The sequence below is a fragment of the Topomyia yanbarensis genome, unplaced genomic scaffold, assembly GCF_030247195.1.
Source record: "Topomyia yanbarensis strain Yona2022 unplaced genomic scaffold, ASM3024719v1 HiC_scaffold_79, whole genome shotgun sequence".
NCBI lineage: Eukaryota > Metazoa > Arthropoda > Insecta > Diptera > Culicidae > Topomyia > Topomyia yanbarensis.
This window is the reverse complement of record NW_026684035.1, coordinates 62,553-89,228: the sequence shown is the minus strand read 5'-3', so window position 1 is coordinate 89,228 and position 26,676 is coordinate 62,553. Positions and strand designations below refer to the sequence as shown.

At 36.5% G+C, this 26,676-nt stretch overlaps 1 protein-coding gene across 1 annotated transcript; it reads right to left on the bottom strand.

Moving 5' to 3' along the window:
* Positions 1-838: 838 nt before the first annotated feature.
* Positions 839-26,676, bottom strand: LOC131696142 (sodium/potassium/calcium exchanger 3-like). Its single transcript, XM_058984681.1, has 7 exons — positions 25,951-26,676; positions 12,965-13,237; positions 12,769-12,905; positions 2,513-2,683; positions 2,031-2,448; positions 1,627-1,971; positions 839-1,567 (listed from the first exon to the last, which is right to left on the bottom strand). Exons 1-7 carry the CDS (start codon positions 26,054-26,056, stop codon positions 1,242-1,244), a joined length of 1,776 nt encoding a protein of 591 aa, XP_058840664.1. The 5' UTR covers positions 26,057-26,676; the 3' UTR covers positions 839-1,241.

Genomic DNA, 26,676 nt, shown 5'->3' with positions numbered 1-26,676 from the left:
AATTCAATAGCAGCCGATGGGAAGGTTGCACCTTTCATTTGAGACTAAGTTTGGGCAAATCGGTCCAGCCATCTCTGAGAAAAATGAGTGACATTATTTGACACATACGCACATACATACACACACACACATACACACACACACATACACACATACACACACATACATACATACACACACACATACAGACTTTTTCCGATCTCGACGAACTGAGTCGAATGGGATATGACACCCGCCCCTCCGGGCCGGGATTAGGTTGACGTTTTTCAGAGTGATTGCATAACCTTTCTATATGAGAAAGGCAAAAATGTGCCAAAATCCAAAAAAGTGAATCGTAGTCAAATTTTTTTTTCGAGTTTGCATCAAATCTCGACGTTTCATGCACCTTGAACACATTTAGCATCAAAAATAAAAATTCTATTTTTAATTTTTCCTATAGTTTATATGAGAAATTTCTGTGTGGCCGTACTCTGAAACCCGTAATTCCGGAACCAGAATTCCGATCGATCCAAAATTCAATAGCAGCCGATGGGAAGGTTGCACCTTTCATTTGAGACTAAGTTTGGGCAAATCGGTCCAGCCATCTCTGAGAAAAATGAGTGACATTATTTGACACATACGCACATACATACACACACACACACATACACACACACATACACACACACATACACACATACACATACATACATACACACACACATACAGACTTTTTCCGATCTCGACGAACTGAGTCGAATGGGATATGACACCCGGCCCTCCGGGCCGGGATTAGGTTGACGTTTTTCAGAGTGATTGCATAACCTTTCTATATGAGAAAGGCAAAAATAAATCGAACTCGTCGGTAACTTTTCTACATTTATTTGCAGCCCCTAAATTGATTTTATCTGTAGAGCATATAAATAAATGATTTCGCGAAATAAGTATCATAATATAAATAAATTGTTTAAATCTAACAGAGACCTACGGAAGGAGTGAATACAACAAACGCTTCATATGTTTCCAGCAACATAATATCAATTTGTTCATTGTAAAAATATCACATCGTCATACTACCGGTTGCAACATAGGGGTAATTCATTTAGATAACATTTGATCACTAATCTAAGAATATTCGGCGGTCGAGTATCTTTTTTATTCTTAACAACTGCCACTGCTTTGCTAGTGGCAAAACAATAAAGCGAAAACCTGCACTCTATAGCATATTTCTATTCGATTCAAGTATGAACCAGCATCTTCTGTCAGCATTCGTCACCCGATGGGAAGAAGATGTCCAATTCGTTTAGCAACATAAAGGTGACCAATATGCCGTACCCGAAGAACAAGGCCAGACCAACGCGCTTCCGCAATTTAAATTTCGCCACATAAATGACAACGTAGAGAAAAGCAATTGCGAATAGTAGCGAGATGATCGAATATTGCATACCGTAGGAGGCGATCACGTAGTATGCGTTCGTAGTACTAGCTCCGTCGACCACCGTACGGATGAACCATGGCAAGCCTAGCGAAAACAGGATCGCCAACGAGTTTGCCCCCATAGCGTTTGATACTCCCATAGCACCGCTGCCTACAATGAATTGAATTTTAGAAGAAAAATCACAGCTTATTTATTTGTTCTAGACCTACCAGTTCTAATGACAATAACCGCCGAAATGGCTTCTGGCATGCAGCCACCAAAGGCCAAAAAGGTTAATCCCATTACCGTGTCAGGTATTCCCAAGGTGTAACCGATGATTGACATCATCCAAAATGTAAAGAAAGAGCAGCACCCGATAAGAATGATGCACATAACAAACGTTAGAGGGTACCAACGACGCATGGTTGCTGGATTCGGTATCATAAAAGTCAATACTAAACGTATTGGCCAGCTGTAAAACCACCAGAAACCACGCAGCCAAGTTTCTTTGGAAACTTTCCACAATGTCATGTTCGGATATTCCTCCGATTCGGGAATCACGTGTCGAGATGGTACTAAAAAGATAAAGACGCTCAAGCCACAGTCAATGCCATGCTGTACCGATAGAACCTACTATGCAATTCTCCCGCTTTCAGAGGAGTTTCAGCCATTTGGTCCGAAAGAATCGACGCAGTGGACATGCGAGTGCCCGGCTTTTCCAAAGTCCTACGCGGCGTAGTGGTTATCGATTTCACACCGCTACCTTCTTTTTCCGCTTGTGCTGCTGCTTCCGCTTCTGCCTTTTCAGTTGCTTCAATTTCCCGAACAACACGTGCACACAAATTCCACTTTACTTCGATGTACTTTTTAGCAAAGTTCATAATTCTTCTATTCTGGAACATGATCAGGAAATAGACGGCCAACAGAATGACAAATACCATAGCCTCGTACCAATAGATCCGACCGTCCCAGGCGAAAGCAATTAGAAGGCCCACGTGAATGCTGAAAACGATGGAATCCCGAGTCAAAGGCCACCAATCGAGCTGGACGGGCTGTAAGAAAAAAAAAACAACACAGTTAGTATCCAGTCTTCAACAGTTCAGGAATTACTTATACCTTCCTAGTAGCCAATCCAGCCAAAGCAGCGACTCCTAACGTATTAAACAGAAGCGATCCTAACACGGTACCTAGACCCATGTCGGAGTCAGCGATAAATGTGCTGATCGTGTTAGTGAAGAACTCGGGAATACTTCCGGCTATGGCCATAAAGGTTGCCGCGGCAACATCCTGCAAATAAAGTAAACAAAATTGTATTACCTACTCGTGAATAATTGGGTCCTCGATATTTGACTAAGGCCTAAATGAACAATAGCATTCAGATTTCAACATTTAAGAGCGTTAACAGCGCAGTATATTTTATTATTATGGACTGAAGCGAAAGCCAGGTAACACTAGCAGCCATACACTGGAGTTTACTTGCGATAAGACATTGTGTACTAAAATGACTTCTTACAATCTTGCATCTTTTTGGTACACTCATTCGGTGGGGTAATACAAAGACGCAAACAAAGTAATTGGTGAATTATTTTATGACAGCAATATGTTCAAGTGCCGCAAGCTCTGGTCAGTGAATTATTAAAACAATCGAAGTCACATCTTGGAATGATTTGTTTTGTTCGTTGCAATACCATTAGTCGGTTAAAACCGCTGTAAAGCGCTAACTGCGTGATTTCATACATTTTGGTGGAATTAGCCTTGTCCAATAAGCATAAAAAATCCTATCTGAACCCTAAAGTTTGGTGAATTTAGAATTTAGCCGTTAAAATGAGGGGCAGTGCTTGCGGTTTTCTATTTCAACTTGTCCTTCTGTACTCAAGAACCGGCAGTTATTGTCATGATTAATCTGGAGCTGTATTTATTTTTATTTTTATGTATTTTTTTTTAATCTTTGATTTTTCCACATTTTTATATTGTACAACAATATAAAATTCCATGTAGACCAACATGGGTAAGATGAAAAATGGAAAATAAATTAATAAATAAATAAATGAATAAATAAATAAATAAATAAATTGTGTGAGTGGTACAGTTTGAGTTATAGAGCTTGCTTCTCGTTAAAGTTTCCTGTCAGTATCACTCACTACAGTTGATCGGTGTTAAGTCAGACCGAACTAAGTTGCAAAACATAAAAAATGAGATAATGATAGATAAAAAATTTCTTCATCTACATTCGACTTCAGCCAGATTTGAAATATGAAACAATAAACAAGAACTATGGAAAAAACAATTTCTAATTATAACGTAAAGGATGCTGCGATTCAAACTTTACACTCGTTTTCTCGAAATCAATATATTGTCACTTAGTCCGGTCTGACTTAACACCGCCCAGTTGCAGATGAGACAGAAAACCTCTTCCACTAACACACTGCTTAAGGCCAACTGCAGCGGACCGTAATTCGGATTGTAAAATATTCTAAAGGGCTTAATGAGTCAACCTCCGGGACTTTTTTATACTTGCGAGATTGCAGGCGTAGGTGTGCGTGAATATATATAGTACACTGATAATATAAACTCGTAAATATTATGAAATTGAACCTGAAATACACGAATTCATTCGTCGTTTTCTGCAACGAAGTATTTTCGTGCATTGTAAATAGTAGGTTTCGTTCATTTCATGAACAAGAATGGCCGCTTGGTAAACGAAAGCTTTCGTAAATTTTACATATTTGGTATACACTGCACGAATGTTATTGTTGATATCGACATTATTTTTCGTGAATGAAACGAAATGTTTTTTATATTTTAATAAACGTGTGTGTATATTACGAACGATTTCGTTGGTTGCACGAATTCATTTCGTTTATTTTAGAACAGTTTTCGTATTTATTAGCATATTATTTTTGTCATTCGATCTTTTGGAATCGATATTTGACAACACCGATTTTTTTTTTTATTTAAAAAAATCGATCTTGCCAAATCGATTTTATTATGGTATGAAGAAATGGTCGTTTGATGAACGAAAGTTTTCATTTCGTTCATCTTAGAAAAGTTTTCGTATTCGTTGGAATATTATTTTTTTTTTCAATCGATCTTTTAGGATCGATTTATGACAACAACGATTTTTTAAACTAAAAGGATCGATCTGGCAAAATCGATTTTATTTCAACCTGCTCGCCTCTATAGAGGACTAGAAAGTTTGTGGTGTGAAGTAGAGGCCACTTGATGTACGAAAGTTTTCGTAAATTTTACATATTTAGTGTACATTGCACGAATGTTATTGTTGAAAACGGCAATATTTTTCCGGAATGAAACGAAATGTTTCGTTTATTTTAATAAACGGTTGTGTATATTACGAACAATTTTGCTGGTCGCACGAATTTATTTTGTTCATCTTAGAAAAGTTTTCGATTTTAATAGCATATTATTTTTACATTGCTCCAGCAGAGAAAAACTCAAACTTCTTCATACAAAACCAACGAGAAGTTCGCGATGGCTCAACTGGATCCGTACTGCTCCGGATTATGGATCAACTGGAAGCGAAAGAGGTTCAGGAAATCTTCCTGAAACCGGAGGACACGGATACGGTTACTAACTAGTCAGACCGAGATCACCGTGATGATCAACAATTATTGACCCATATTCTACCTCTCTTTTGAAGCTGACGGTTTGACGAATGATGCTTGTAAATATTACGAAGACTTTCGTATATAGCAGTGAACAATTCGTTTGCCTAATGAAGCCGTTTCGTAATAAGCCAACGAAAGTCATTTCGTGGTTTTCACGAAAAACTCGTAATAAAAAATAAAAGTGTTTCAATTGAACTACGAATGATTCATCATATGTACAAAAAAATTCGTATATTTTATGAAAATTGTCTTTACGAATCTAAATCGCAGCGATTTACGAATATATTCTATCAGTGTATGTTCGAAGTCATGGCTAGGTTTGAATTACCGCGCAATAAACGAGTGGTTGTATGCTAAATGATTCGATCGCGTGGAAGTTTGTATGCCGTATATATGTAATTTCGGGTGTAAATATTCGTTTATATAACCGTGTGGCCAATTGCATGCGCGTAAGTTTAAGAATGTTTTTAGAACCGTGATCCTAATGTCTAATTTTGAGTTTGCGCATTGAGAGGGGGTGGGGGTTTAAAAAAGAAACTCAGTGTAGCCCATGATCTCGCACGGACGAGCTTGCTAAAAGCATACCGCTTATTCACAGCAAAGCATTTGAACAAATTTTACCCCCGTCGCTTCGTTACTTGTACAGTCCAATAACAAAAAAGCCTAGTTACTCCGACAGTGAGCGAGAGGAGTGAAAAAAAAACAAAGTGCACTACGCAGGGCCCCCTTAAGACTACCCGGGGCCCCTGGGCACTGTTGAACTAAGGGGCCCCTATCATTGAACAGCTGTAAATGGATGTACTGGAACATGGTTCTCCATGTCACTCAAAGACTCTTCCAAATTTGAGCCAAGAAGGCCAACAATTAAGTTATTAAGGGAAAAAACATCAAAATGTACGGAGAAAATACATGGTTATAGATTACACCACCAGGTGGCAATATACACGGAAGTTGATCTGAAAATTTATTGGAAAGTAGCTCTATCATGCGTGGAACTTCCAAAAAAAAGCAAAATCCCGGACAACCTATGATAGAGTTACTAGCGATTAAAATGATAAATATAGTATATATGAGTGAAGACTTCCACGAACCTGATGAGCACCATGTCGACGCTGACACTCTTGAAACAAACAAATATATAATAAGTAATTAGCTTAATCAGCGTAAGTTCAATGTTATCATATTTTAAAATACGCGGTGGTGGGGGAGAGTAGGGGGATAATTAGTGGGAGGGGATAATGCGTGGGAACAACCTGCAATATGTTCTGGAATATGTCCGGAACCCGGGACTGCCGGAATTATCGACAGTGATCAATTTATTCTAAGAATCTTTGATTCACTATCAGTGATCTAGACCAGCGAATCTAAGTAATTTGATGTTAACTTCAATAGTTTTTTAACATATGAGGTACACTGAAACCTCCATTTACGAACCAAACCGGGGGTTCGTAAATTGAATTAGTTCGTAAAAAAAGTGTTCGTTATTTGGGATTTAGTTCGTAAAAAAGTTTGCTTCACATTCTTATTAATATTCGTTGGTTGAGCAATATTCTCGATAACCCTAACAATATGGGTATTTTTGGAACCGGCTTGACAAGTAGATGCTGAAAATGGACAATAAGAACCGTTTTGAAATCCAAGATGGCGACTTCCGGTTGAGCAATATTCTTGATAACCCTAACAATATATGTATTTTTGGAACGGGATTGACAAGTAGATACTGAAAATGGACAATTGGAACCTTTTCGAAATCCAAGATGGCGACTACCGGTTGAGCAATATTCTCGATAATCCTAACAATATGGGTATTTTTGGAACGGGAAAGACAAGTAGATGCTGAAAATGGACAATAAGAACCGTTTTGAAATCCAAGATGGCGACTTCCGGTTGAGCAATATTCTCGATAACCCTAACAATATGGGTATTTTTGGAACGGGCTTGACAAGTAGATGCTGAAAATGGACAATTGGAAACTTTTCCGAGTTCAATATGACGATTGCCGGTTGAGCATTATTCTTGATAAAGAACAATATGGGTTCTATTTCCGTCATGCACTCGTCAACCCTATCCCGAAAATACCCATATTGTTGAGGTTATAGAGAATTGGATTTTAAAATAGTTCAATACATCGATTTCCGTCATGCACTCGTCAACCCCATTCCGAAAATACCCATATTGTTGATGTTATAGATAATTTATCTAAACCGGAAGTCGCCATCTTGGATTCCAAAATGGCTCAAGACATCGGTTTCCGTCATGTACTCGTCAACCCCATTCCGAAAATACCCATATTGTTGTGGTTATAGAGAATTCATCTAAACCGGAAGTCGCCATCTTGGATTCCAAAATGGCTCAAGACATCGGTTTCCGTCATGTACTCGTCAACCCCATTCCGAAAATACCCATATTGTTGTGGTTATAGAGAATTCATCTAAACCGGAAGTCGCCATCTTGGATTCCAAAATGGCTCAAGACATCGGTTTCCGTCATGTACTCGTCAACCCCATTCCGAAAATACCCATATTGTTGTGGTTATAGAGAATTCATCTAAACCGGAAGTCGCCATCTTGGATTCCAAAATGGCTCAAGACATCGGTTTCCGTCATGTACTCGTCAACCCCATTCCGAAAATACCCATATTGTTGTGGTTATAGAGAATTCATCTAAACCGGAAGTCGCCATCTTGGATTCCAAAATGTTTCAAGACATCGGTTTCCGTCATGTACTCGTCAACTCCATTCCGAAAATACCCATATTGTTGTGGTTATAGAGAATTCATCTAAACCGGAAGTCGCCATCTTGGATTCCAAAATGGCTCAAGACATCGGTTTCCGTCATGTACTCATCAACCCCATTCCGAAAATACCCATATTGTTGTGGTTAAAGAGAATTCATCTAAACCGGAAGTCACCATCTTGGATTCCAAAATGGCTCAAGACATCGGTTTCCGTCATGTACTCGTCAACCCCATTCCGAAAATACCCATATTGTTGTGGTTATAGAGAATTCATCTAAACCGGAAGTCGCCATCTTGGATTCCAAAATGTTTCAAGACATCGATTTCCGTCATGCACTCGTCAACCCTATTTCGAAAATACCCAACTTATATTAGTAACAATTAACTAAGAATACATAAGTATATAAATTCATGCTGTAATCAAGGTTTCCAAAAAGAGTTCGTTATTTCGAATTTAGTTCGTAAAAAAAGTTACGTAAATTGAATATTACGTAAAAAAAGAGTTCGTAAATTGAGGTTTCAGTGTATTATAATTGTATCGGTTTATATGAGAAATTCCTATGTGACCGCAATAACTATAAGAATAATTTACCTTTCATTTGAGACTATGTTTGTGAAAATTGGCCACACCATCTGATGTGAAAGTGAGGTGCGTTTTTTTAATTTTGAAAGAAGGTGATTTTTCCGAGCACTTCCAGAACCGTCTATGGTGGTCAATGTGACCAACAAGATTTCGATGAGCCCTCAGTAACCTAAAACTGCAAATGCGAGATGTTTGACTTCAAATTTAGCAATAAAAATCCTATTTGCATTCATCGCGGTATTGGTTTGAATAGGAGTTTTCTCTGTGGCCACACTCCACAACCCGTAACTCCGCCACTGGAGGTTGGATCGAAATAAAATTTAATAACAGTTTTTGAGGACGTAACACCCTTCATTTGAAATTAAATTTGGTCAAATCGGTCCAGTCATCACTGAGAAATTGATTTAACTGCTATTTTAAATTTGGGTACTTTAGCCGGGGCGGCCAATGTAGCCAAAGAGACTTTGAATGACTGTTAGTTTCCTGGAACAACAAATCCAAGCAGTTGTGGGCACATTTTGGAAAAATATTTACCTTTTTACATTCATCGCCATATACGTTGAAATCGGGATTTTGTTGCGTGTTCGTACTCATCACCCTGTAATTCCGGAACCAGAAGTCGGATCAGGTAGAAATTCGATAGCAGCCAATGGGAACGCTATACCTTCATACTAGACCTGTCCACATTTTGAAAAAGTTTTGAAATATACATGGGTCAGCTCAGACTTTTGTTCTCGGTGTGAATTTAAAAACTTTCTCCAAAGATGACCTGATTTGGACATGATTTAGAGGTGTCTCCAATTAAAAATCGTATTTTTGCTAGTTTTAGCCACCCACAAAACAACAGACGTTGTTCCTTAGACATACCTTAACATGCTTTTGGTGAACATAGCTCTAATCGCAATAGAAAATTTGTTAACTGGATTTTGTTATAGAAAAGAATATCAAAACCAAGAAAGATGTTATTAATTTTCCCTGGTTTTGATATACTTTTCTATATAAAAATCCAATTAACAAATTTTCTATAGCGATTAGAGCTATTTTCATCTTTTAAAACATGTTAAGATATGTCTAAGGGAAAACCTTTGATGATTTGTGGACGCATAGGGCCTATTAAATCAGAGTGTAAGTGATCTTACTATGGAATCATAGTAAACACACCTCTTAATCATATCCAAATCAAGTCATATTTGGCGAAAGCTTGCCAATTTACACCTAAAGCAAGAATTTGGGGTGACCCATGTAAATTTTCAAACTTTTTGAAAGTGTGGAGAGGTCTACCACAAACTAACAGACATATCACTTAAAAACAAAACTTCGTCCGCTTTAACGGTCATTTCAAATATATTTGTAGTTGGGACTGTGGCCACATTTGAAATTATGGCGCCACTGACATATGAACAAGCAGACCACTAGTGAAAAATTGTTCCCAAACCTGAGGGGTAACCCACCAGTAAATGAGTGTTTGGGACCGCGAATAAAAGGTGGAGCTAGTGTTTTGGGAAAATTGTCGGATCGATGTTTTTTGAGGGAATTTCCTCATAGTGTTATGTCTGTTAGTCTGTGGGTCTACTTCATACGCTAGACCAGGTTTGTAAAAATCAGTAAAAAATAGGTATGACACCAATTTAGGGACTGGCTAGTAAGTAGTAACCCGAGGGCATCAAGAACCGTCTTAGGTGGCCAATGTGGTCAAAGCGATTTTTGATCTAGACATGCAAATCTAAGTAATGTTGCACACATTTTAATATGTACCTAATATGTATGAGAATTTGCTGTGTGATCGTTCTCTTCAACACGTAACTCTGGAACCGGAAGTCGGAAGTCAATAAAAAATAAATCGCGATCCATGGGAAGGTTGTTCCTTCCCAACCTAAAAAGGTAACCGGATACCCCGTCGGACACATAACGGTAAAACGCATTAGACAGAACAGCGTCCGCTATCTCTATTCAACGCAGTAATTTAAATGGTAGGATTAATAAGGGTGCGTTGTACTCGGCTTTTCATTTCGATCAAACGCTCACTGAAATTGATCGTGCAATGCACAAGTTCATTCGTCGAAGAATTTTCGTACATTGTAAATAGTAGGCTTCGTTCATTTAATGAACTGAAGAATGACCGCTTGGTTTTCGTAAATTTTACATATTTAGGGTACATTGCACGAATGTTATCGTTGATAACGAAATTAATTTTTCGTAAATGAAACGGAACTTTTCGATAATTTCAATAAATGTTAGTGAATATTACGAACGAATTCATTTTCGGTCGTACGAATTCATTTTCGTTCATCTGATTTATTTATTTATTTATTTATTTATTTATTTTTTTATTTTTTTATTTATTTATTTATTTATTTATTTATTTATTTATTTATTTATTTATTTATTTATTTATTTATTTATTTATTTATTTATTTATTTATTTATTTATTTATTTATTTATTTATTTATTTATTTATTTATTTATTTATTTATTTATTTATTTTTGTATTTATTAGCATATTATTCATACAAAACCAACGAACAGTTCGCGATGGTTCAACTGAATCTAATCAAATCCGTACTGCACCGGATTCTAGATCAACTGAAATCGAAATAGGTTCAGGAAATCTCCCTGAAACCGACGGACACGGATATGGTTATTGACTATTTGACCATCGTGATGATGTATCTGACGTATTGCAACACCGACACCATATTCTACCTCTATTGAAGCTCTTTCGACGTTGACAGTTCGACGAATGGTGCTCGTGAATATTATTTTTACGAAAATCTCGTAATAAAAAATAATAGAAACGCGAATGATTCGTCATATGTACGCAAAATTAACATACTTTAAGAAAATTGTCTGCACCAAACTAATTCTTATCGATTTACGAATATATTTGCTCAGTGCGAGTATTTTACATTTTCCAGGCCAGATTTTTCATTGTATTGTTTCTTAGGAATGAAGCAAAGATGTTGGAACCTTTTAACCCGTTGCACTTGCTTTTTCTACCCTTGAACGTTGCACTGGGGTACAAATGTACCCCATGCGCTTTATCGCAATTTTTGCAGGCAAAAATGCAATCAAAAAATGTATAATAGATCATTTTATTCGATTTTTAATTGCAAAAACAGCTGTGTAAATGAAAGTACGAAATTTATTGAATCAATGATACATAAATTGGTTTAAACAAATAAAGATATCAAAAAATCGCGGATTTGGCTTTTTTTGCAAACATTACTTTGCGAATTTTTAACCGATTTGAAAAAATCAAATGATTCAAAAAGTTGAAAGAATGGTCTAGAAACGGTATAAAATGGAATTTCGATATTTTTAATAAAGTGCAATTATTTGGAAGAGCGAAAGTTTAAAAATCGGGTTTCGGAAAATACCACGAAATGGGATGGAAACTGAAATTAAAAAAAATATTTCTGACCAGTAATACATTGGTAAGACGCAACGTTACTATTACAGCAGTTATTGTGCGAAAATTATACTTGCGAATCATTGTTTCGATAAACTATAAAAATGAACAATAAAGCAATAAAAATCAGCAAAAAATGAGAACGATTTTGTTCTACTTTAAAATTAAATTAAATTAATTCAATAAATGATTAAAAACGATTATATAATAATAATTGTTACATACGTAGTAAAACAATCACTATTTAAACTGGTATTGTCACAAGTCACATTTTCACTGACAGCATGAAACCTGACGAAACGCTAAAGGCAACCATACACTAGGGTACAAATGTACCCTACGCCAACTTAGACACCTGCTTCCGCGAAGGCTATAAGCAAACTAGCTATATCATCTTTTCCTACTCTTACTAGGAGCTCTAAATTGAATTCCGGTTAGGGTTCCAGATCGGTAAATGCTGAATTCTCATCTTCACACGGCTCCAAAGAAGGCGTGGGGTACATTTGTACCCCAGTGCAACGTTCTAGGGATAAGGGAAATCCAGTGACAGTAAACCGAGTAATCAACGAAATAGTGTGACATCCTGACTAATGAGATGAATAAGTATGCGTCCACCCTATGTGCAAATTCATGATTACTATGCACAAAATGTTTACAAACAAGTGTTAACACAAAAGAACCCTTCAACTCTCATCGACCTCACTAGCCCATAAGCTAGGAATGTCTGGAAATAAATTTGTCAAGCTTGTCTTTTATATAAGAACGGCAAAAGCCAAAAGATTAATCTACCATTATCAACCCTGATAGCAACCTACAAGTTTTACCCCCTATACCTAATCGTATGCATTCTTATCAGTTTAATCGAATCGACGCTACCGAACTCTGATTTCATCGACAGCCATCTTCAACCTTTGATCGCGATTTATTAGTCTAACATGAACTAGTTAAAAATATATCCATCGGAATACAGTCATATTTCGGAGGCCGACTAAAATAAATTTAAACTTAACACCTACCTGGGTTAGCTTAAGGTCTTCACAGATACATTCCACCGACGGTAGAAAGTACTCGCTTACGATATACGCCAAGATGGTGAAGAAGTAAATAGCACCGATAAAGTGAAGAATTATAGCTCCCTGCAGCCGCTGTTCCTCTGTTGATATTGAAACACAATTTAATTTCAGTTGACTCGTTCTTTCTCACAAAACTCACGAGTAAAAATGTCATCCGGCAGCTCGTCAATTGCTGATCCTTCATCACAGGACAGTTCTACTCTGCTGCCATCTTCCAGCACTTCGTAGTTTATTCGTCGGTACGGGTACCAGTGCCAGATGTATTTCTCCAGTTCGATTCGTTCGTCCAGCGTCAAGTCAGCGGGACTGATACCACCGTACACTACATGATGAACGTTTACTGAGCTATAGTTCCTACGGACGGGAGCTTCCGGTATGTGCTCAGCTGGGTCTACATCTAGATCCGGATGCACTGGAAACATACCCGGAAAATACATAGTTAGATAATCGTTTAGCAAAGTAAAAGTAATTAAGTGATTTCCACCATTATTTATGTAATATATAATTTGGTGACCATTTAAAACATAGAGGTCAGGTTTTCATTAAAAAAATCGGAATTCAAGAACATAAGATAATTACAAAAATCGTGTTAAAAATCACACTGCGATCAGTAAAAATTCTCGAGTACTTTTTCAAATGGACGTAAGTAACAATGAGAGATTCTCTTTGAGGTCTTTCTTTTCTGTTCATTACTCGGCTATTTCAACATTTACTACTCTACTCTTTGCATAATATTGTAGTAAAAACCGTCGGCTTTCGATATGTACTGGAAAATTAGTACAAAGTGTTGTAATGACGTCGTAATAAACGAAAGAGAAAGTAAACAAAGAGAGGCTCTCAATGTTACTTACGTCCATTTGAAAAAGTACTCGAGAATTTATGAATTAGATCAAATTCCAGATCACGTAAACACCGTTACCGATACGTATATCCGGTACGTATCAAGCAATTGGTTATTGTCTCGGTTAGTTTTATTTTCATCAGTAGGGTTCATTGTGGAGTTCCGTTAAGGGGGCATCTGGTGTAAAGTGCTCAAACCGAAGGTTATTTTGGTTTACGATTGTGACGATTGTGAAAGCAAGGTAACAATGGATCTTTTATGTTTGTTCAGATTTATTAATACATTCATTGTGCTCGAAAATAAATATTTTTAGTCGCGCAGAGCCACACATACGAGCGTTCCAAGAGTAGACGTTCAACCATGATCAGAGGTGGGAAAATACCGGTTGAGTACCGGTACGGTAAACCAAATTTCCACAAGTGCTTATGTTTCCTTTACATTGTGTGCGGTCTTATCGCTGGTTGTGTTTATACGAGACACGAAAACCAAACCGAGTTTCGTTTACACAGCACCGCGGTTTGGTTTTGATTTTCGTTTACCGGTGCACGAGTATGGGAAGGAAACACGAAAATAACGAAACCAAACTTCGGTTGATTTGCGGTTGTGTATTCAGGTTGACGTTTATCGGCTATGCTAGTGCTGCTAGTATTTTTATTAAGAATTCTAAACAAATTTCTTTTGGGTATAATATAAGGTATTTTTTCGGTAATTGAAAAATGTCATATTTCTGTTCAAATAAATTATGTTCGTGGTCATAAATGGCGTTCCTTAACTCAATATTGCGACATTTTCATAATGATTTACCATCAGGAAGTTTGCAATATGGGTATGTTTGGTATGGGAAACTGCCCAAAAAACGAAAGTAAAAGGAAATTTAATAGCCTCCGCTATTTTTTACCTATGATAGCAGATAAAAATATAAGATGACGGTATATTCAAGATATTCTGTCATCTAGAATCACGCAACATGGACACTTTAAATATAAAAAATATGTCAAAAGATCGCAAATTGATGCCTGCCGTCATTTAAAATCTGAAATGGCGAGCTATATTCAATACTACTGGTATTCAATAACGTTTTAATGGTAAAAAATATCATGAAACAAGGGTATTTTTGATATCGAAAAGTTGTGTAGAGATTAAAAATTGTTATTCGTCGTGATTTTGCATTCCAATATGGTGATTTTCACGACGATTTAGCATTTAAAAGCATGCATATTTAAATAGGCATATATTTCCAAGGAAACGAAACTTGAATTGCGTCGTAAATTAGAAATTCAAAATGGCGGTCTATTCATGATGATTTAACAACTAGCATGGTTACATTGTATACCAATATCCACATTAATGATTGAAGGTCGTTTTACATGTTTTGTTGTAATGAGACAGACAACTTCGTGATTGAACACAATGTGAACAATTTTTTTTTATTCAAATTATTGCGCAACATTTTTTAAAAATTTAATTGTTCTGCAGTAGATTTACATACACACATCGACTGGTATCGCAGGAAATATTTATTCCTTAAAGAAACTTAGTTTTTAACGTCGGTCTATAAAATGAAAGTGTTTTTGTTGTATTCGTTAGATGGTTGCTGTTCTCAATGAATTAAGTTTTTTTTTGTAATTGAATAATTTAGTGGTAGTTTTCTCTAAACTCGAATATTCGCGACCAAACCTTCTAGATGTTTCAAAACGATGTACAGTAACAGCAAAAATAACAGAAATACGTATTACCAGCACTCAGTAAATAAGGATCTAACCGTGAGTTTCCCCCCACTTGCGTCTGAGTTGCTTACCATATGTGAATAACACACACATACACGCAATTGCCTCTGTGCAATGATAGATGCATCAATACGATGCGCCGTAGCAGTAATAATAAGGGTATATGTATACAAAATGCGAGTGTGTGCTCGAGAATCGCCTAACCACCGCAACCAGACGTGGATTAGACCTCATTGATACGACTATTGGTGATATAAATACAGGTCACTTTGAATGCATTGAGTGTTAATGTGAAGTTTCAAGTGATTCAAGTCATTCTTAATTGATTTCATTAATTTTATTGATTTCATAATTTAATTGATTTTATTGTTTTTGTTATTTTATTGACATCGCTGATTTCATTGTTTTCTTTAATTTCAATTTAAATATTTTGACATTAACATCAATTTGTATGCTCTAGACAACTTTGCCAAATCAAACATATCTACATTTTATGGTTCAGCATTGAAACAAACATCAATTGTTGAACTTTTCACAACTGCTCAGAACCAGCCATTTCGATATTACCCCATTGACTCTCAACAACTAATTGAATTCCATTCAGTTGTCTATTCGGCAGCACTGCAGACGAATTTACTGTTTCTTCTTTCAACCGAAGCACCGTGTACAGAAAAAAAACCAGGCTCGGTTTTCTAAAGCCAACCCGAAACCGCTGCTGAGAATACATCAGCACAAGTTGAAATTCGTACACACATGTAAACGGTGCTGAGTGGCTCGGTTTGGTTTTAGAAACTGAGACTCGGTGGAGGTTTTTCTTTGATTGAACGAAATCCAAACCGAATACGATGCGCATCACTCGTTTACACGTGTTGAGATTTTGGGAACCATATCAGTGAATGTACGTACCGGTTGGTTTTCTTACCCACCTCTGACCATGATACGGGAAGTTCAATAAGTTTTGTAATAAAATAATACCAGATGAAAATTTGTCCGCTAAACTGTCCAAAGTTCATCAAAATCCATAAGCAAGTGTCATTAGTGCTTCGTGGTAATCACGTTGTACAAACGCATATTTTGGCCACTACATTCAGGATCATATGCCACAGAAATCCAACTGCGACAGAAGTGAGCGTGAGCTCAACCAATCACTGATCGTCATAGTATTTTTTGCCGTTGTCTTATACTGACATTGTTGCAGTCTCCTTACCGGTAGGAAAAGCAAAACCTTCAACTCAAATGTTTTAACCCTCCGGCCTCCCCCGTGAACTTAAAATTGTGAGATAACACAGTACTCAAAAATTCCTTGCTCATGTTTCCTCCTGAATCTATTTATGGCCTTTTATCAACAAATCGGCATCGACTGTGTGCAATAACTTCCTACAGTAGCAACAGTATGAGAGAGTACGAGCAAATATGAGCTCAATAATCCTTCTGTAATACTATAATACCTCCCGTAGGTGTCAGTTGTATGTGATATCTTACACCAAAGAAATCTCTAACGATGGCCCGCCAACGAGACAGAGGGTTGGTGCAGGAAAAACAAGTCACCCCATAAATAAAAACGCTTTTAATCCACCTAACAGTGTGATGAGACATTTCTTATAACTCTTATCACTCTCTTCGGATATTATATCGTTTGAGAACATTTAGAACTTGATGCTTCGCGATGTTTTTGATAACACATATTACATGGGATTGTGGCAGGACATAGAGAATCGCTCAAATCAGCATAGGACAACATCAGTGCTATAAATCTCAAACCAAATCAATGGGAAAGCGAAAAAATGGCCCTTAAAATAGACATAAAAACGAATTATTGCTAATGCTCTGTTAATAAAATATCTAAATTCCTCAATCAATGCATTCTGGTGGGAAAACTGAATTTTCCTAAAGGGGATTTTTGACCTATACATGTATATTGTACTGAGGCAAAAAAACGATTTTTTTTTTTGAATAGAAATGAAGTTTATACTTTACTCAAATTTCCAACGCGACTGAGACATAAAAATCAACGCTTTTTCTGGAAAAAAGCGATACTAGCAGTGACACCATTCAAAGAAAATCAGCAGTGAATATTTCCAGACTTGGTTTTATTTCCTATTTAAGAACTATTGTGTTTTTTACATCCTAGATTGCATGATTCAGTGATCGAAACCCAAAACTTCATGAAGTATTTGAAATTATTAAATTAAAATTTGTGTTTGCTATTGAAATTGACAAAATGATAGTATCGCCCCTTTGACGATTGTTTACTTTTTCGGTCCCACCTATCAGCATTGAAGTATCGCCCTTACGTTTTTTTACAAACCCAATTTTACAATTGGTGGGGGTTTGGTGAAAATCGATCTTACTGTCCAAACGGCATAATTCCGAAACCGTAATTTTTAAAGTTTTAAAATTATGCAGAATTATTTTTTCAGAAAATAGTAACAGAGTTCGTGTTTTTAACGAATTTGTTGAGACTTTATTGTAGTCATGAATATTAACCTGAGAAAATTCACCATAAATACTTTTTGGACGATATACCGCCAAAATTATTTTATCAAATGATGCGCTGTTTAACGTTTGTAAAACTCATCGAAGATACTAAACCTCTAAAATTGGCGGTTTCAAAATGATGTTATCTTGACCTTAAATTACTGTTTTTGAACATTTGACCTATACATATAATTGGTCATATAACAAAAATCAAATTCTCATCAAAATCGATCAGGACCTGCTTGAGTCGAATGGAAATCGTCATTTCTCATAAATTTCTCTCTACATTCGGAAAGTGTTATCCTCGATCTTAATCATATTACGTTTCCGTCTCAACTCGACGCATTCCCAAAATAAAAACCTGTTTTAATCCACCTAGTGGTGCAATTGTGCTTTTCTGATTTATCCAGACTACGATTCCATGGCTGGTTATGTTCAATACAATGGTGGAAATGAATAATACATGTTCAGTACGATTTGTACATACGTACAATGGATCGACAGCCACGATCTTGAGATACTATGTGATACTGAAACATCGCTTGATCGCCGCTGGTTTCAAGTGATGTTTCAGTATCACATAGTAAGATCCGGGAGGTCCGGGTCCTGCCGAAAATTTTCAACTTGTTACGAAATTTTAAACTAGTTTTAATTTTAAAGTAGCAACCACTCACTGCATACTCCCTCCGGGCCGGTATCACTGAAGATTTTTAGAGTGATTGCATAACCTTTCTATATGAGAAAGGCAAAAATGTACCAAAGTCCAAAAAAATCAAACATTATTTTTTTTTCGAGTTTACATCAAATCTCGATGTTTCATGCATTATAAAGTCATTTGGCATCAAAAATACAAATTTGATTTTGAAAAATTTTCATTTCAGATTATATGTGAATTTGCTGTGTGATTGCACTCTTCAACTCGTAACTCCGGAACCGGAAGTCCAATCAATAAAAAAATCAATTGCAGCCGATGGGAAGGTTGTACCTTTCATTTTAGACTAACTTTGTGCAAATCGATCCAGCCATCTCTGATTAACAGAGGTCACATTATTTTCCACATACACACATACACACACATACATACACACAGACATTTTCCGATCTGAGTCGATTGGCATATGACACTCGGCCCTCCCGGTCGGGATTAGATTGACGAATTTTAGAGTGAATGAGAAAGGCAAAAACATTTTTAGCAAATGTTGAAAGTTATGCATTTTTTTGGTGCGCTGTTCTATGTTTCATAGACATTAAATCAATTTTAACTTTGCTTCCTATTAAATAAAGACCCTTATTACAGTACATCTCTACAAAAACGAGCTCAATTTGAAAATAAATCTGAGGATTATGATTGATTACAGAACTCTGGAATTTTCTATTGGAATGTTTTCAGGCAGGATTTTGATATTGATGCAATTAGACAACTATGAAATCAAGACCAATAGATCAGTTACATATCAGGACCCCATTCCGACAATTTATCCAAGGTTCTCATGATGTTTACAACAACAAGATATCATTGTACGGATCAGATAATTGTTATTGTAATATTGAATTAAATCAGTCAGCATCAATAAATTTTCAACTTCAATCCAATATTTTTTATTGGGTGTGGTGGGGGGTGGGTTGTATGGTGTTAAACCCCAAAACCTTCTCTTGGCTACACCGTTGCTTGGAGTTATTTAATTAGCTCTTCATTTTCCGATATGTTTCAGATCGATCCGATGGTTATAAGTTAGAAAAATTGCTGTCAGAAGGTTCGCACAAATGAACATTTTTGCACTGATAAGTTATCAAGTTCCTTCCAGACAACTTGAAAGTGTTCGGTGATTATTTCTAGCGGTTGTAGATAGAAAAATGAAATACAAAATTCGTTTTATCGAAATAATGTTTGGCTTATTTCAATTGATTATTACTATATTGAAAAATAAATTGGCGACAAAGAGTAATCAACAAACAACAAGCCATAACTTTTAAAATATTCAAAATAGATAATTGAAGTCTTCAGTAAAGTTATTCGCAAAAGTAAGAGCTACAAATTTGCTGAAGACATCATTTCGATATAATCACTTCCAAGAAAATTTGTGAAAATATCTCACTCATAGGGTGATTAATCAGCAAAAGCACAATACCAAAAGAAAGGGCATATTGCCTCCATTATATTCTCCGAAGATACTATTGACCTAAAATAAACCGTTTTGGCGTTAATAATAGATTACATGTTTTTGGTCATATTTCTGGCAATGGGAAATGATAAAAATCTTTCGTCCGCATTTAATGTTAAATATTTCTTTTGATAATAGTCCGATTTCAACAATCTATAGCTTGTTCGAAAGGTATTCATTAAAGCTGTCTAAAAACATATAAATTGTTAATCTGTATTGTCAATTTCGGCAGATAATTCAAAAAAACTGCACAAAACGTTTTTTTTACGCATTCAAACATTCATATCTTGGAAACTAAACATCAGAATCAAAAACAAATTAATAGCGTTCATACTGTTTTTTAGTTCTTTCATTTAAAATTGGTTTGGGTAAGATCGGTTCAGCCATTGCTGAGAAACACGAATGAGAATTTGTCCGTTACATACACACACACACACAGACACACACACACAGACATTGTCCCAAATCGTCGAGCTGAGTCGATTGGTATATAAAACTCGGCCCTCCGGGCCTCGGAAAAAATCTTGAAAGTTTGAGCGAATTCTATACATTTCTTTTATAAGAAATGTAAAAAATATGGGATATGAAGTGAACAGCCTTCACACAAATAAGTTTGAGACAATGGAAAGGTCAAAGCAGTACGTTGATGAATACCCTTTTCTTCTTATTCTTCTTTCACGGGTGAGCCATCGTTTTAACAGCCAATGACTCAGACTATATGCCTTGACGAATATCTGAATGAGCAAGCAGTAGATGGCGACAGTAGCGCAGAATTCAGCCCCACGAATGTCACAGCAGGTCTTCAGTATCAACATTCTGACAGTGGCAATGGTTTGAAAAGTTAAGAAAGCTCCCAGTCCGAATTCAATGTAGCATTGAAAAATGCTATCCTTGCTCTCGTGAATAAGTTCAAGACGATGATTACGAACTGCCTGGAAGAAGACTACTTCTCAAACAGATGGAAGATGCAGAAACTGGTGCTACTACCAAATTCAATGAATCCTTCAGGAGATGCACAGGGCCGGCAGAACACGTGGATAGTACGGGTAGTACTATCCACTCGAAAATTACCGAGGCGGGAATTACCTACCCACTCGAAAGTTTGAAACAAACCAAAATCAGAGATTAACCACGCATGTGTCTCACGCACAAAATGGCTGCGCCTGAAATTCTCGATGCACAACAATTTAATATTTGTATTCAGATACGAATTTCTTTGCTTTACAATTTAAATTTCTTGAAAATATTAGATTTGCTTGAAATTTGAAACTCTGTTTTATAGGGGTATACATTTTGACACATAAAACAAGGAATTCAGATGAATACTATTTGATTATTTGATTAAAAATTGAAACAAGGAAAAACACTAGTATGCAACTAGTGAGGCAAAAGACATACACAAGAGGGATTGATGCCAACATCAGTAGCAATGACTGTATCGTGGAAAGTAAGGAGAGAATGGACATCAATGACAGGGAAAAAACCTGTTTTAATCCACCTAGTAGTGCAATTGTGCCTTTCTCATTTCTCTAATGGGACCATCCATAAATGACGTAGCATTATATGGGGGAGTTTTGTATTTTGTGATGATGTGGGACGACAGGGGGTAGGAGGTCATGTCATGCTACGTAGCTTTTTTAAAGAGAATAGGGGTTGACCTGATGCCACGACAACCTTACCCGTTTCATCTAACTAACATCTTTTCTTTATTTTTTTTTATTTTTTGTAGGGAAAAGAGGGGGGTATGATTACCGTCAAGCTACGTAATTACCAGGGGGGGGGTTATTTAGAGGTTTGTGACGAAATGCTACGATGGGGGAGGGGGGTGTTAAAAATCACTCAAAAAATGCTACATCATTTATGGATGATCCCAAACAATGAGTTTATGGCTGGTTATGTTCGTTTCAATTATGGAAATATCTAATACATTCTTAGTACACTTTACACATACAACGATGGTTCGCCAGTCACGAACCTGATGAGCTACTTGTCGACGGTGAAACACTTAAAAAAAATATCATACTTTATTAGCCTAATCAGCATTAGTTTAATATTGTCTTCCTGCCAACTAATTTTATCATGCGAGGGTGGGTGTGTGAGGAGGGTGAGAAACCTAGGAACGAACCACTCCCCAGCTAGATTCGGGATGCCTTGTGCTATATCGGTGGTATAAAGACGATGGCGTTGAGAGGGGGATGGGTATGAGTGATAGATTGGGTGGTGGCTGAGGGGGTGCAATGAGAGGTGATCTAAGGGGAATTTAAATTGGTGGTGAACAATGAGGGAGAGGAGTGTAACCATACCCTGTTCAAAACCAGAAACCTTATGTCAATCGAAATTTTTTTTTTCCAGGATTAGGTTGACGATTGCATATCCTTTCTATATGAGAAAAGCAAAAATTTTTGTGAGGTCGCACTCTTAAACCCATAACTCCGGAACCGGAAGTCGGATCAAAATTCAACAGCGGCTTATGGGAGCGTAATACCGTTCATTTGAAACTAAGTTTGAGCGATTTGGTTCAGCCAATTCTGAGAAAAGTGAGTGAGTTTAGAAAATACATGCACACATACAGACACACACATACACACATACATACAGACATTTGCCGATCTCGAAAGGCAAAAAGAAATTAAACTTGCAGTTTCTTATCAAACGAAAGATTACTGTCAGGATACCATGAACAGGGTCGCCGACTGGCCTTCTTGGATACACTGGGAACTCTTGGGATCAGATTTCCAGGTAGCTACCTTGTCAACCAAAAGAGAACAGATAAGCAAATTTGGGTATCTTTCGTGTTTAAAAATGTAGATGATAGACATATAGGATGAATAAATGTATCTGGTAATCTGGTCTGGCACTAAGGAACTCCCATATTCCCAGGAAAACAAGGATTTCTTTCTATGCTCCACCGAACGGAAGTGTAACGATATTGCCCTCAGAATTACTGCCATAATAATTGGCATAGAAGCTATACATTGCTCTCATCATCTAACAAACGTTACAGTTATATGCACAGTACAATGCTTAGAGCGAGCATCTATGCTGTCAGATAAATTTGTGTGACGGTATAATCTGATCTTCATAGTTCTAAGACGTTGTTTGAAGATGAAGAGTGCCTCCGCCAAGCAGCAGGAATGGTGGAGTAGGGCGATTTAAACGTCCATTATGTGAATGTTATCTAGACTAGTAAAAATATCTTCATACATACTCCATAACGTGTCCTGACATTACACTATGTCAGTTTACTAAAAATATGTAGCAATACGCCAATAAACCTTAACATGTAAATATATGTTTTACGATCATTATCATGATGATGATAATGCCATGAAACGTATGTTTTTCAGACAGACCATAGATTACGACCCTTACAAGAGTTACAATGTTTCGTTCTCAACTTCTTGCTGTTCCTGATACGATGAAACTAGAAAAAGTCTATTTAAAACTTTGGAAAAAGCCACAATTTTTCTTTCAATCAAAATTCCACATCGTTTATAGATGGCAATATCGAACATTTCAGCCTTTGTAATCAATCTATAATATATTGAACTTAAGTACCTAGAGATTCATTCATTTCTGATGTTCGCATTGTTTTGCTGTAGGAATCGAACTAACTTTGAGATATTGTCGCTTTTTGGACTAATTGCTGATGTGTTCGATTTTTGTTATATATTCTAACAGAAGTTTTAACGTTTATTGTACCCGGTTCGGGGAGGCGAATAAAACAAACATGTTCATTTTGGATAATAATAACAGTCTCCATATTCAACAAATCGGAATTTTGGAGATGTTGTTGGTGGTTAATTGGAAAGCCTTTGGTTCAGACAAAAATAAATAATAATAATAACAATACATAATTAGCATTTTCGCCATTTTGAGGCACAAGTGTCCAATACCTTAATTGTTACGTAAACAAATGTTTTCATAACGAAACATCGAATTTACGCCACCCGAATAGAAATGTACAGTAACAAAACCATGATTTTCACTGTGACAGTACAGTAATTTTACAATAATTTACAGTAAGTTTTAGTGTTATGATACAATACAAAAACAATAAACTTTAACGTTTTTACAGTAAATTTCAATGTAAAATAGACTTTTACAGTGAAAAGGGGGGGGTGGTTATGTATCTTAACATTAAAAAAATCAATTTTTCTCCATACATTTTTTTCTCGAAAACAGTAAAATTTAATGTGAATGCACTGTATCAGTTTTTTGCTGAACAGTGAAATTTATTGTTACATGAAATTTTATTGCAAATCTACTGTGAAAACTTGGCATCGAACAACGTTGAAACAGTAATAACTATAATATTTATTGTTTTATGATTGTTTGTAGGATAAATGCTATTGTAAAATTCTATCCGGGCACCCTATTAATATGAGGAATACAATCTATTTCAATATCACCCATGTAAAACAGTCGACATAGAAAACACATCGAGTGCATGTTGCCTTGAGGAACAAATCGCCGACTATATACGCGGCACATTACATTTGGGACAATATATTCTGATTCCTTATTCTGATTAGTGCACTTCACTATACTTCTGCGATTGTGATTATCATAAACTGAGATTTTAGCAAAGCACAGAGCAAACTGAATTTCAAATTTAAAATTATTTTATTTCTGCAAATCATTTTCGTGAAAAAATTATCAATCGAAGAGTAATTGTACACACAACGTAGGTCACCAAATGCTCGAGGTTCTTTAAATATCTTGAAAGGCACGCACGTTTGCCTGGACGCCTATAATCAGATTTAGAGTAAAACTAGAATCGATTAGTGTAGACTATTTCAAACAAACTTTCACAATAGCATTGTAAAATATTGTTGAGGTTTTGTACATTCATGACGGCCTATATTTTTTTAGTAGAGCTGGAGTGTATTGGAAAAATAACATTAACGGCAAGGTGAAAGAGCCCAATCTAGCCGAGAAAGTATTCAGGCGGCCTCAAATCAAGAAGTCACTTTTGAAGGCTTCCATATATATTTTTGTTCGTTCACGGTCCCAGAACCGAAAATTCGCCACATCCACAAATCGCTTGCTAAGCAAGAGTTTTTGAGCGAATTTTAAAATCATCTTCGTCCACTTTCTGTATAGCTTCTTGTGCATGTTTTTGTTCCAAATAAATTCAAATTTAAATTTAATGGTTGAATTTACGTTTAATATTGTTCAATTTTATCCTGGTTACGTAGTGTCTCATTTTCTACCTCTACCATAATTCCGCTTGATTACCTGATGCTCTTTAATCACATGAAAACAATGTGCGATTCCAAGCTGCTGCTGATCCATTTTTAGGAAAAAAAATCCTTTAGAATGATTTTAATTCATCCTAAGTTGGGCCCTACCCAAAATCTCGAGACACTTGGTCCTGGCCCAGTAAGCCCATACGTATAGACGGTGCCGATTCGTTAGGCTGAATTATTCCTGAAATTGATTGATTCGAAAGGACTACTTTGCTGATCACTTGTTCCACTAATTACATAATTTCCATAATCTTGAAAATGGCTGGAGCAATCAAGCTCTCCATCCAAATCATACTAACTTATCATTATTCGTAGTTTATCATTCCGGTAGTTCTATGTAGTTTTGGTGTCAGTGTAATCTTTCAATTTTTCAAAAGTCTTAACGATACCCGAAAATTGGAGTTTGCGTTTCCAAAATAAATATATTAATGCCAAAAAAAAATTTTTTTTTGGTTTTATGACGTGCACGCTTCAACCCCCTGACTTTGCTACTGAACAAAACAAACAAATAAGTGATATGAAAAAACTTAATACGCAAGGTCTCAAGACAGTTGCATGGAATTTCCCAGCGGGCAGTACGTTGGTCTATTTGAATATTATCAGATAATCAGATGGTTTAACGTATATACAAAACCAATACTTTCAATGCATAACCTGTCACTCACCTATACGATCATCCACTGGTCTGACATCAGGTACCATGCAGTAAACTCCGATCCAAGGGATAAGGAACACAGATAAATAGAGAAGGTTATATCTTCTAGTACCCATTGATGCTCTCGATTTTTTGTTCTAAGCGACCCAACAAAACACACTTATTTAGCAGCTTCCAAGAAAATCGGACAATGATCCGTTAAACAAAACACTATATTGTAACCAGTACCGCACGGGAATAACACTTTTCATACACATTAACTACTATTACAAAAAGTTCTTACATCCAACTTAAACACCCCAATATAGCTTATAGGAGCATTCTGCAGCAATTTGACAACAATCCAAATTAAATAACGGCGTTTGGTCACAGAACAGAGCTTTTCAACAACGGAACAGTTGCAGACTCCACCAAGATAAACGGTTCCTTGGTGTCTCTTGCAACCAACCACGTCCCTTTCTCCTTCTGAAGCACGCGCTAAATTCAGTCACGATGGACTTCAGACACTACTTTTACGTCGTTTCATTTGCAATTGATCGTTCCTTCCTACTTAGCCGATAGATCAACACTACTATACTAAACCATCTGGATAACGTTTTTCGATTTTTCGGTTGAAATCCGTATATCACGAGTTCTGGCAAGGCACTGAATTAAACATGTGTTGGATAAGTAGCAATATCAGAAGCGACATTAAAACCAAAAGTTTTAGTGTTCATATTGACAACGGACCGATAAA